Source organism: Crocodylus porosus, unplaced genomic scaffold, assembly GCF_001723895.1.
Source record: "Crocodylus porosus isolate Cpor-Errol unplaced genomic scaffold, CroPor_comp1, whole genome shotgun sequence".
Lineage (NCBI taxonomy): Eukaryota > Metazoa > Chordata > Crocodylia > Crocodylidae > Crocodylus > Crocodylus porosus.
This window is the reverse complement of record NW_017728951.1, coordinates 53,113,565-53,127,058: the sequence shown is the minus strand read 5'-3', so window position 1 is coordinate 53,127,058 and position 13,494 is coordinate 53,113,565. Positions and strand designations below refer to the sequence as shown.

Here is a 13,494-nt window from a genome sequence, read left to right as displayed (position 1 = left end):
ATGTGCCTAGGCTGGTTTGGATGAGGCTGTGCCTGAGCTGGTAGTGTGTGTGTGTGTATGCACCTAATTGATTTGTGTGTTTCTATATGTTTAATTGTGTCATACCCTCCTGTCTAACAGCACAATATTAAGATCCTAAGCATTGGCCTGACCCCTTAGGGGAACACTAAATAGACTACTGAAAACATTAGGTACGTATGAGTCATTTTATTTCGACTATATAGGCACATGCAGATGTGTATGGACATTTGGTTCCCTGGGGATAAGTAGTGGTAGTGCACCTTGCGCCACAGCTACTTGTCCCCAGGGAATGCCCATGCCATTTGCACTTTGGTGTGTGGCAAGTTACCCCAAGGGTGGTAGGGAAGGCCTCCCAGGGCTTCAGCTGTGGTAATCTTGCCAGCTGCAGCCTGGCCAGCAGCTGCAGCAGGCTTCATGCAACCTGGCTCTGCTTTTCAGCAGCAGATACTGCCTAAGCATGTGCTGCTCTATTTCCAGGGGTCATAAAAAACTGTGGGGGAAAAAAACTGGAGCAGCGCACACTCAGGAAGTGTGCCCTTATAGTGCAGAGAATGCCTGACTGCAATATGTGGTGCTGAAAACATGTTTGTGACTGTGGTAGGGCACTAGGTGCCACTTTAAGGCCTTGGAGCTGGCAGTCTCCAGGTGCCTAATGAGGGCAGTCATTTTAGGCTCAGGGATGCCTATGTAAATAAGGCAGTTTCTCTGCTGGAGAGCAGGCAACAACACCGCCTGGCCAGAGGGCTGCTGAGTTTCATTTGGAGGTAAGGGAGGAGCTGTAGGGGATGGTAGGAGGCTCCTGGTCCTGGGTATGACCGGAAACTACACCCTGCCAGGAGCAGGTGGCCTGGTAAGGCTGCCAGTGGCATGGGAGCCCCCAGGAAATGCCAGTCCAGTGATCACCCCAGTGAAGGGCAGGTCGGGGCACCTTAACCCCGAGCCCTCACCAGGCCACCCACTCCCAGCAGGGTGTAGTCGCGTACACTGGAGGTAGTTGTGGGGGTGCAAGACCCGAGAAAGAGAGTTGGAGGTCAGGTGTGGCCAAGGCTGCCTGAGTCCTGCGGGTGTTTGAGACCCCGAAGAGGAGAGTTGGGGCCAGGCACGGCTATGGCCACCTGAGCCCACCTGTGGAGGGAAGCCCCAGGACCCCAAGTAAAGGGGGCATTATGAGTGTGGGGAGTCCCCAGTGTGAGGGGTGCAGCATGTGCAGTGCTATGAAGGGAGAGGGGACTCAGCCAGAGAGAGCGAGCTGAGTCCTGACCCCAGTAAGTCCTCCAGTGTGGAAGCAGAGTTTGGGTTGAATATAACACCAGTAGTAGCACCATGACCTGCTGCCCAGGGGGGAATGAGAGTCCCCTGTGAGACCCTGAGGCACCAGTTGTGGTGTGAGGTAACCCCAGCTCCCCACATCTGTGGAGGAGGACCCAGAGAAGGGGACCCCAAGTTAAGAGTATGGGTCATATAGCGAGGCCTGCCAGAGCTTCCCCTGACTGGCCTAGGCAGGGGCCAAGACCAGGAGGGTCAGAAGGGCAAGGAGGCCCACCAAGAGGGACACCCAAGAGCCAGGGGCCTGGGGTTCTGACTGGCCTGGAGGTGGGCTGGGGCTAGTCTGAGCTGAAGGTGCCAGTGAAGGGACCATACCCGAAGGGGAACTGGTGGCAGGAAGATTTATAGCCTGGTATGTTGGCAGCAGACTCTGCCTAAAGGGAAGAACTCACTTGGGGGTCTTACAGCAGGATTCTGGGCCCCATCATGGGGGATTGGCGCATCTGAGAACATCATGATGTCATCTGCAAGGCTTGGGCTGTGGTGTAGGGGAGGAATGGAGCCCCAGATAGCACCCCCTAGCAGCATGGCAGAAAATGGGCAGCCTCCCACCTTATTACATCTATTAATTAATCAATTAAGACCAAAGCATGGGGGGCAATAAGGCGGGCGGTTAACCCAAGAACAGACGGGCGGGCCACACGGTGATCGGCCCCAGTAGGCCCCGTTACAGTGACACTGCATACTGCCCAGCCATGCTCATTTGGATCTGTCCTATATGTTCCTGGAAAGGAGATGCAAGATAACGTTGGTAACCAAAGAGGGAGATATACTGCAATTTAAGCTTACTAATATTTATTAATGGCTTCCTTCTGACAGTTCCCTGAAGTTTGTTGAAGTAAATGCATTTAAAGACTATCTTTAGTTTTGTGATACTTAAACTTCATCATCACCCATTTAGAAACTCTTTACATTATCCACACCAAGCAGGATTCACTTACACTAGTTCTACAAACAATGTTGAACATTGTTTATTTGTATTGTGCCATAAATTGTAGGATCCCCCTCCCCATCCCAATGCTGACCATCAGCTGATTGGCAGCACTGACACAGGGAGAAGGGTCAGCACTGGGACGGCCCAAGTTCCAACACCAAAAATGAACTGCTAGGACAGTGGGTTCCGTTGTTGCCCAGCTGGAGTAACTGAGAAGCTCCCCCCGTCACACTGGAAACTTGGCAACCCCTCCCATGCCCCCATACACCCAGTATACTTACCTGCTTTGGCCTGCTGTCCCCACTGGGGCTGCAGGAAAAGGCACTATAATGCTTTGTTATGGAGAGCTGGTCTACCCATGCACTTTTTACATGTCCTGGGTCACAGGGACCCCAAGACTGGGGAGAAGCCCCCTGATCCTAAGGTCCCAGTGCCCCAGGACTTTTAAAACTATATGTGAAGGTGGGCAGTCCTGTGGCTGACCCAGGATAATTGTTAGCCTACAGCCTGAAGTCTGAAACCAGACCCAGGCCTGTCCCATGGGTTGGGGACAGCAACCAGCTGATTGTCAGACCTGGCCCAAGAAAACCCAGGCTCAGAGCTGAAAATCTAGTGTTTGTTTGGCCTGACCCTGGCAAATCTGGGTCTGGAAGCCACTGGAGGCAGCCCTGGATCCAAGACAGAGCTGTCTCCTGCCCAATCTGCAGGATCAGATGCGGGGCACTTCTGTAATGACAGTTGGAATTGGAGGGAAGTTATGCCTTAGTTCTTAACATTATGCCCCATGCAACAAATGTGTGACATGGCAAGAGTAGCTGTGTTTGGGATAGGACATAAAATTCCTCTGATCCCAGTCAGGCCATTGTCTGCCAGGGGCCATAGGTATGTATGTGAAGTAAGCTGTCAAGTGAGCTAGAAGTGTGAACTTAGTACTTCAGCTACTCCACAGTACCTGCTTTTGTTCATACCTGCTTGGCTTAAAATGTATGCAAAGTAGCTAGAAAGCACTGTAAGTGAAAATCTAATCTTTCCACAAAGAGAAAAACCAAAGAGCATCTAAGTGAAATAAAATTGTTTACTATTTGTATTCTGTACTATGTTGTTGTTTTCTTTTATTTAATAATTAGTCAATCATAACTAACTTTATTTTGCTTGATTTTAATGGAGGTGTCTTTCAAGGTAAGGCAAAGAAATACATAAGCCTAAAAAAAGTGGGATTCATTTTGCCAAACTGGCAGTGGGAGATTAATATTATTTTGAGATTGTCATTTAGTAATTTGGAGGATAAAATTACTTAATGCTCAGCACTTAAAACACCACCATTTACCCCACGCAATTTTTACACTGCCTCTGTAGCTTGCAGAAAAACTCCCAGCATAAGACAATGTTGTGTACAGTTTATGCAAAATCAAAATCCTCTCTCCAAACTCAAGGAAACATAAATACATCTATTATCATGAAAAAATGCCTAACCTTTGTTTGTCACAAACAAACTAACATTGTTTCAAGAATGAATTTAAAACTGAAATTTGTCGAATTAAATTAAATGTCAACAGCCGGATAAAATAAATGCCAACACAAGGATAAAGTTGCAGCTGCATTTACTTCATTAATATCCCATGCCACTGTATCATATAGTAAGTAAAATGTGTTTTTGTTTTTCTAAAGCTGATTACCTAAGTTAACATTGCTGTATTCATTTTTGAAGAGTACATATTTTATGAACTAGGCAATTTAAAACACGTGCAGCTCCAGTTGTTCAAGTTCTGTATCATTTTCAATGACAGGAGGAACCATTACAACTACAAATGAGCAAACTTCCAAACATCTCTCTCTCTCAATTTTTATCTCTCTCTCTATATTAGAGAAAACTAGAATATTTTTGATATTTTGAAATGATTCCCCAGTACTCTGCATAACAGTTAATACAAATCATTTAAAAAACAAAGTTACCCTAACTCTTCAGAAAACGTTTGAAGCATCAATAGCAGAGAATTTATAGGCACATAAAGGAGAAGACAAACTAAAGAAGAGTGGACAGATAAGGAAAGAGAAATGAAAGAAGGTTAAAACAAGGAAGCAGCTCCCTGGCTTTTATATCTGTAAGCAGCAGTGAGTCTCCTATAGAAAGTGGGAGGTGTCAGTACTACTCAGGCATACATTATATTCCCATTCCCCATCAATGGCTTGGAACCAGCTAATGGAAAAAAAATCCCATTGATTTCAATGGGAGCTGGATCAGTTCCCATTGAACTGAATAAAAACCCATTAAAAATAACAGCAAGTCTCCCACTAACCTCAATTAACTTTGGATCATTAATAGTTTATTGGGGTTTTTTTTGTTTGTTTGTTTACTTGTATTTTCATTTGTATTGGAATGTAAACATGATTTAAATATTACCAGTAAAACTGCCAAGACAATTAAAAAGCCATTAATAATAATGCTCTAACATTGCAGATAGCTTTCATCTGCTAACCTAAATATACAAGCACAAAATCCAAGCCTAAAAAATATAAAAGAAGATAGCAGGTAGATCTAGTGAAGCAGGTATATCTAGTGAAAGGCAGATATTGAGAAACAGAGGCATAACCACAAAGAATAAAGTAGATAGATACCATCAAATCAGACTTGTTAAGCACTGCATCCATACCTGATGAAAATTTAGTAATGGGATTGGTTGCACCTACAAGGAATGAGGAGATCTACATTGTGGAACACAAATCCACTTCTATCGTCTGAAAGTGCATGCAGTCTGTGATCCCGATGGCATTGGTACTAAAACTTTAGTAAAGTATTCTGCCTCCAGGAATACTGTAGAGTTTCTTAGCTGATCCCAGCATGACTATGACTATGAGGTATAATACCTGAACACCTGGCTGGTCTTCTTATATCATAATTACCATGATTATCATGATGGTAAACCATTAATTACTTTAGGAATAACAGTGGCCTTCAACCAGTATCTGATTAGTTGTGAGAGAGATGTTGATGGTGCAGGAGAAATGGAACACCAGACAACTGCAAAATAATTAGAATAATTATATTTTTAAAAATCCAGCCACTGCAGCAATTCACTCAGCATTTCTCCAGCTTGTCAAATTCTAGTGCTCCTGAAAAAGAAAAGAAAAGTGTACATGAAAAGAAATCATTTAGAGCTATCTATGGTTCATTGGCAATTTTTTTTTACATGACCTACCTTTCTCTCCTTCTTCTAGCAACTGTGGAGGAGCAGCCTCATCTAGGCACAGAGGACACAAAGTTTTAGTTCACTGTTAGAAACATCAATAGTGTTACAAGCACATTTAATGTGGTACTTACTCTTCTTTAATTTAAACAGTCATTGTTTTCTGATCACTCATACTGGTATGGCCTGGTAGATGCAACAGGTGTCTCCATAGTTCTTGGAAATGAGAGAGGGGCCAACCTAGCACCAACTCCATCACGACTGTGTAAAAGTGCACAACTTTTGTCACTCAGAATCATGGTCTCCTAAGTAGTTAGAGTACAATTTACAGCTACAGCAAAGCAAAGGAAGAAATGAGTAAATAGGCTAACAATGAATCCTGTAAAATGTGCTGTGCTTACCACCTCCAAAGTTGCTTCCAACTTCATCTGGTACCAGTTAATGTAAAGGCCAGGCAGTTTCACCCCTGGACAAATCCTGGTACTTCTTCTAAAATAAGTGCCTCTACCATGCTAACAAGATTGGCATAAAGATCCAGCCTCTTTCTAGGAATGTTGCAGTGAGGAACAAATACAAGAGCTACTAGTCACATACTGTATGCATCCAAACAAATACTAACCAAAGCATCTGAACAAATGCTTACCAAACAGAGTCAGGAGAAAAATTTGAGATTGCGCATTATCAGAAGGCCTATTCCTTTGTGTTCCTTCTGTTCTGGCAATTTCTCAGGCTAAATCAACCATTAACCTAAATATCACATTCAAAATACAGTTTATGAAATTCACTGAATAGAGTATCACATTTAATTATAAAATTCTAAATTCAGTATTTGTGCAATCCAATGACCTGGCTTTCACGTAATGCTCCATGTAGAAATGGGCCATACGCATAGAAACTTGAAAGGCATTGTCACCTGCAAAATATTATGCATGCACAATTTAAATGCATAAGTACATAATCAGTCAGCAAATCTGTATATACAAGTTTTTTCAGGCGTGTTGCTTGTGTATTTTTCCCTAAAACCTGGTTCCCAGTGTACACATTTCTTTTTACTTTGTAAGTATAATGACATGGATTAAGGGTTAACCAGAAATTAAAGACAAATGTGTGTATTTTCCTAGAAGTATGTATGAAATAGCCATTTATTCAAGTTCCCACATCAATTCCTTTGTTGTTCAAAGAAAATATCTTCCTCCTACCTCTACACATGGATTCTATTTGCTCAGGAAAATGAAAACATTACAAAGGATAGACTCAATGTCACTGATAACAACTTGATATGCCCCCTTATTTTTGATATCTTTTGTTTTTTCAAACACCAGAGCAGACAAAAACATTTGCTTCTTGGTAATAAAGTACTTTATGAATTTCCTGGAAAATTTACTATAAAAGGAAAAGCAAAAAACTAATAGGATGACTATACTTCCTCCCCTCTTCACTTGGTAAGAAAAAAAGCTGAATTTATTGTCACAACAGAAAAAAGAGAAGAAAATTACTCAGATAAATTAAAATGCACTAGAACATGTTCACCTATATAATTCACAGCGTGACTTTAATACTGAAAAGGGTTAGAAATTGCCATAGATTACTGCAATACACCTAAATTAAATATAAAGTAAATCCCTATCGTAATCTTCACAAGCAGTGTAAATTAGCTACCAATAATTTTCTGCCAGTGGAGTAAGAAATTGGACACACATTTTGGCAGGGGGAAACATGATGAGAAATACATAGGGTAACATAGAACACAATTCACACTGCTCAAAAAATCACACATGATTAAATCCTTTTTCAATTCAAATTGGCAAAGGTTCAGCCTTAAACAGTAGCTTAAACTTTCAGGACTTTGTTACATGTTGCACTTTTAACTGCTCAAATGTTACTTAGTGTTAGTGCTTGCTTGAGTTTGGAGCAGTCACACCTTACAGCTAAAAACCTTCTTTGACCGTCTCCCCACATGCAGAACTGTGACTTCCCACTAAAGGTCTGGTGAGCCAGGCTTCTATCCCTGCTCTGTGAGGATGTGGGGGAGGGAGGGGGGGGAGAGTCAGGTTGGGGACACAGAAAAATGAAGCTGAGAGGTGAAGAGTTAATGGGATGGCAGTGGGTAATGATATAGTAGGTGAAAAGGAAATGGGGGTGGTAAAAGTCAAATGGTCACCAAGTGGCTAGAGGGCCGCACCCAGAGAGTGGTGGTGGATGGGTCATTTTTGACCCAGAGGGATGTGGGCAATGGGGTCCCCCAGGGCTCAGTCCTTGGGCCCGCACTGTTCAACATCTTCATCAGTGACTTGGACAATGGTGTAAAAAGCACCCTGTTCAAATTTGCTGATGACACTAAGATGTGGGGGGATGTGGGCACACTAGAAGGGAGGAATAGGCTACAACCAGACCTAGACAGGTTACAGGGGTGGGCGGATGAGAATAGGATGGGATTCAACACTGACAAGTGCAAGGGGGGTGCTCATCATGCTTCCTTGGATTCCCAGAAGGTGGGACTGGTGAGGGAAGGTGCTTTTGGGGTAGCTACCACACCTTCCCCGGGAAGAAAGCCCCAACCCATGGGGACCTGATCTGCCCCTACCCCCACCCCCACCTTCCTTCTTCCCTCTACTCCCAGACTCCACTCCTGGATCTGTACTTGCCTTCCAGCCTGGCTAGCTGGTATGTACTCTGCAGGCTATTCGCATGAGGTTTTACCATTGAGGGTGGAAAAGTTACACCCCCAGGGGTAGAAGGGAGGAGTTGGCTTGGCGTCAGAATTGTCCCCCAGACAGTAGATTTCAGGGGGTGAAAAAATTGTTCACATACAACATGAGGGGGTAGAGGAAATACTGCAACCTGGGATGCTGGAAGAATGCAATTTGCGTTGCTCATCTGTGGGGAGTGGACACATTAATGCAGGGGTGGGCAATTATTTCAGGCAGAGGGCGGCTTCCTGAGTTTTGTCAGGCTGTTGAGGGCCATGCAGGTAGCCCCACCCCTTGACAGGTGTCCCCCCAGTCACCATCTTGTGACTGGAAGTCCTGCTCCCTAACCCCTGACCTTTGCCACCCGAAGTCCCTCCCCTTGCCCCTGGAAGTACTCCTTTCAGCAAAGGGTTCTGCCATCTTGGAACCAGGTTAAAGCAAATTATATTCTAAAAAGCAAACTTCTACAGCATTCATTAATTTGATTTCAAAAAATATTTTTGTCCTGATTTACATGTGTTTGTGTAGTATACACAGAGGTGATTGCACAATAGCTTAAAATTAAGTCTTACACTTGTATATTGTGGGGGTTCATATAGGTTTGTGTGGGGGCTGTGGGTTTGTGGGTATATGAGGTGTGGGTAGATGTGTAGGGGAAAGGGTTGGCTGGGGTGTGTGAGGAGATGTGAGTGTGGGAGTCTGTATACATGGCAGTGCAAGGGTGTGTGTGGGTGTATGTGTATAGTGGGGTATACATGTGGGACTCACACTATGAACACACCCACACACACCCATACTACCCCTGCCTGCAAGTGCGCACGCACACACACACACACACACACACACAGCTCCTGCCTGCACACACACTGCTCCTGCCTGCCCCCCCTACACACTCTGCCCCTGCCTGTGCGCATATGGACACACACACACACACACACACACACACACTTACCTGTGTGGCTGGGTGCTCCCCACTCCAATGATGCAGCTGGGAGCCACATGGTGCCAGAGCAGGGTGACGGCAGGAAGAGAGTGAAATGGCTAGGGGTGGAGTGGGGCTGGGCTGCTCAGTTCTGCCGAGGGCTCCCCCTGGGTCCTACTGCCCCTGTCTCCTGTCAGCTTTGGCAGGCAGCCAGGAGCAAAGAAATATTCATTTACTAATTTGTTTAGGCCCTATAGCCCAGATAGAATGACCTGGTGGGCCGAATCCAGCCCATGGGCCATATTTTGCCCTGCTCTACATTAATGGAACATGAGCTGGATAACACAGATCAGAGACAAATCTGCCCTGGAGTGGCATAACTTCAAGCTGCCTAAAATGTGCTTAAAACTAGTTCCAGGTGTTAATGTGTAGACAGTCCAGGGGTTAAGAGCTTCAGGAGCCACCTAAAATTAAAGTGTAACAAGGCCCTCGGTAAACATATCTAACCCACAGATGCTAATCTTTTTTGTGTTTCTTACCCCAGATACTGTGCCTCCTCAGTATTCCCATGTGTTTTTGAGGACTTCCTGCTTCCACTGGATCCCCAATATTCTAGTCTGTAGAGATTCTAGCTGATCATTCTTCTCAGTGTGAAGGACTGTCTTCTGGAAAGTGCTAATACCAAAGGCATTTTATGCCATTGGGTTCCACTATTACTTTGTAGTACTTATAAAAGTAGTCATAAAACAAATAAAAAATATGGTCTTTACATCAAAGTGTTGACAGCCTAATTTTAGAAAAGAGCTGATAAGCAAAGATACTGAATACTAGGTTGGCAAGCAGTAAGGAAACAGGATAAATTAATTATTAATTTTTGGTGATATTAGGTGCATCTACATATACACTTTACTGTGGAGCTGATTAATTAGCTCCACTGCAAAGCATCACCATGTACATGTGTGCTCATATTAGAGCTCGGTAAATTAATTAACTCTGCTGTAGGAAAGTACTGTCTGGGACAAGTACTATTCTATAGCAGAGTAATTTAGTGTGCTGAAATACATGGGTGAGGCAAGACAGTGCTACAGTGCAGGGACTGTCTGCTGTCTAGCCTCACACTTTAGCAGCCTCATGACCAAGCCCCTCCACTGCCCAGTGCTGTCACCCCATGGCTGACCCCCTAAATACTCTGCTAGCTCAGGTCTGCTCCGCTACAGCTAAAACAACTGCAGTCCTGGGTGCATGTGAAGATGCTGCACCTAGGAGCAGCTAACTCTAGCACAAACTGCACCAGAGTTTATTGCTTCATGCTAATTGGACATGTAGGTGCACGCACTGGTATTAAACATATGCATGGTTTGATGGTTCAATTAAAAGCTGCATTTCTCTCCTCTCTGGGAACCATCCAATTGTTCTGTGAAGTTCCATTCTGATCTTTTAGTTTTTAGGAACTTATTAAGAAAATAAAATTGCATGATTAAATAGTATTAATAGTTACACTTAAATTTAGGAGGAAAATTGTTATTTATTTATACTTTAATTACCCCTGGCAACCATTGGGATCAGGGATCAGGACTCCAATGACTGCACTGACAAGCAAAAATTGTCCATACTCTAAAGAGCATTACTGTCAAAATAGGATACATAAGCTTATTACTGATAATGGAATTCAGGGAAGTCTGTACTTTACTCTTATTAGAATACATGCAGCTACATACATTCACAGCTGCTGCAAGTAAACGCAGCTCTGTTGAAGATAACAGAATCATATAAATTGCACCAGCTGAGAATGTGGCTGATAATATTCAATGATCATGAAGGCCTTCTCAGTTATCACTTATTTCTTTTCATTTGTTTTTTTGCTACTTAAAGATATTGTTGCACATATGAAGCGCAGTCAACAAGCTACATACACTCTGAGCTGTTAAGAAATCAGTGAATGTTGCCTTCTTTTTAGTTCTGCAAAGCAGCAAAAAGATTCAATTTCCTCAGTTTTGCTGATACTGTCCCTCAGCAAAAACAAGCTGTTTTGGCTTGGCAAAATCAAAATGTGTCTGTTGCAGTGGATGATAAAATTCAAGGTCAGAGATTCAAGTAACCGCATCATGTATCCCCTGAGTCTCACCTACATACTCACACTGGTCACATTAATAGAAGACCTAGCTGGCTATTACAACATTTGCTAGTAAAATGATTTTACAGAGAATGAATCAGCTTTTTCCGAAATGAATAATATTCAGAAATAAGTTTAATTGCATCTTATGCCTTTTTGTTGCTGTTTTTAGTTTATTCCAGTAACTTCAGAGATGTGATGACTGAATATTTAAGAGACTGATTCCAAATTCATGCTGCTTTTACAATGATTTAATTCCATTGCCTTCACTGGAATCCTAATTTATGCAAGTATGTGATGCGAATTAGATCTATGGACTTCTTCTGTGGGGAAGGTCATAATTTAGTGCCACACACAGCAAAACAACCCTGTACATTTGCAATGCTTGTTTTATGCTTGGGTGTTTTTTTTCTAATAGACCAGAAACAGCCATTATAATTTTAAGTATAATTGATCAGAAGTGTGAGTGATCAGAAACTGGTTTTACCCATAACAGAAATCCAGTACATGCAGTCTGGTTTAAAAATGCCAGAACCTGGTCTAAGATTTGACACCCCTCCACCAGAGGGTGAATGTGTGCTCTGTTCATTACCAATCTAACGACATCATTTACAGAAAACTGAGTAACTTAGATCAATTCCACCTCAGGGTCTTCGAACCACCTAGTTTATCTCTCATAACTTTTGTTGTGCTTCAGCTGCTGACATTGGTTTGTCCTTTCTTGCATAACTAGGGCTTCATCTGTAGTCCACTGGAGTGAGCTTTCATATTTTACATGCATATCCCATCATGAATGGCTATGATATAAGAAGAGCTGAGGAGTCTGAAGTCAGTTTTCCTTTTGTTCCTGTGTGAGAAACTTTGTTTCACTTTTATATTTGAAATGTGTATTTTGTCACAATGGCAGTATAAGCACAGCCCTTCACTTTTGAAATTGTGCTTAGAAACCACTACATTCCTTTTTGTAAACAGGTAACTAACACAAGAGCAGCCTCTCAAATAGGCATATCAATTCTCCCAAGAAGGGGGTATGAAGAACTGAAATAGATATAGGAGTGTTGCTTGTTACTGTTTTGTGAAGGGTTGTGTGTCTATGAAAGAAAACAGTAAGAGAATAAGAAAAAAAGTGAGGAAAGACAAGGATGCAGACACAGCAGAACTGGTTTTTGACCCTGAGAAAATCCTAGGAGAGAGAGCGAGCCTTAGCACCATGTCCTGGCTGAAAGAGTTTTGGAGCCGTAGCCAAAGGGCTGGTCCCCATGTTTAGGGGTGTTAGGTTTGTGGCACCACAAACTACATGTGGGGAACATGAAAACACAGAATGCACTGCAAATTTGCAGTGCAGTGGCAAACTTTGCTATCAGGAAATAGCGGTAGCAAAAAAACCTGCCATGACAAAAAGTGACACCATACAGGTAATATAAGCTTGCGTCAGCACAAGCAGAACCTGAGCTGTCCAAACCAATGCTCTGGCTACTAGCCAGACCTCCATGCTGTCTGTGGAGCAGAACAAATTTGGGCTACTGCTATTTGTGAAGCTAAAGGCACATGCTCTTGCTGTTTTGTTTCTTCAGTGTTCAGGGATCCAGGTCTTTGTAGATAAACAGGGTTTTATTAAGAATACCTGGTTCTGTCTTTAATATCTTCTCCTGACAGAAACTAGTTTGTTCTTAATCATGTTAATCTTTGCTTATTGGATTACTTACCTGCCAGAAATGCTAGGACACTAAACTTATTAACATCTGTAAAGTACCTTGAAATATTCAGAGAGATGATTATGATATATACGATACAGTATTTGTGTATGTGTATGTAGTAGTGCCCAGAAACCCCAACCCAAATCAAGTTCTTTCTTATCCACTAGGAAATTATCTTGCAGAATTATCTGCACCTGTTGGAGAGCTCTTCTGGAATTAGCCCTCTGCAAAGGTGGTTCTCCAGTTCCTGTCTCAGGTTCATCATCTGTTTCCACTACATCCATAAAAGACACCATTCAACTTAAGAGACAGGATAAGAATTATATGTTAAGGTTTGGGAAGGGGGCTAAGAATAGATTAGGCAAATGGGGAGGAGGAGGCAAGATAAGGAAGTAGATAGTATGGAAGAAGACTTGTGTTCCCTGATTCTCTGCTGAAAAAGTCCTCCCATGTTACATTTCCCCCCAGCTTAATTTACACTGGAGCAAAACTAGAAGTCAGCAACAGCTCCCTATCAAATGCCATAAGCGAGCTGTGCATGTGCTCAGACAGACCTTGAGCCTTAAGTTTCATCTAACATTCTGAATGCTCATTTTTTGTAAGGTT

At 43.0% G+C, this 13,494-nt stretch overlaps 1 protein-coding gene across 1 annotated transcript in view; it reads right to left on the bottom strand.

Annotated features, from left to right (window-relative positions):
* Nucleotides 1–13,184, bottom strand: part of NRG3 (neuregulin 3) — a 152,127-nt gene extending 138,943 nt beyond the window's left edge. Inside the window, exons 1-2 of the mRNA XM_019555549.1 lie at nucleotides 13,028–13,184; nucleotides 5,479–5,520 (exon numbers count right to left, since the gene is read on the bottom strand). Of these exons, the coding sequence (XP_019411094.1) occupies nucleotides 5,479–5,520; nucleotides 13,028–13,184 (199 nt within the window). The remainder of the gene's footprint in view (nucleotides 1–5,478; nucleotides 5,521–13,027) is intronic.
* Between the last annotated feature and the right edge of the window lie 310 nt (nucleotides 13,185–13,494).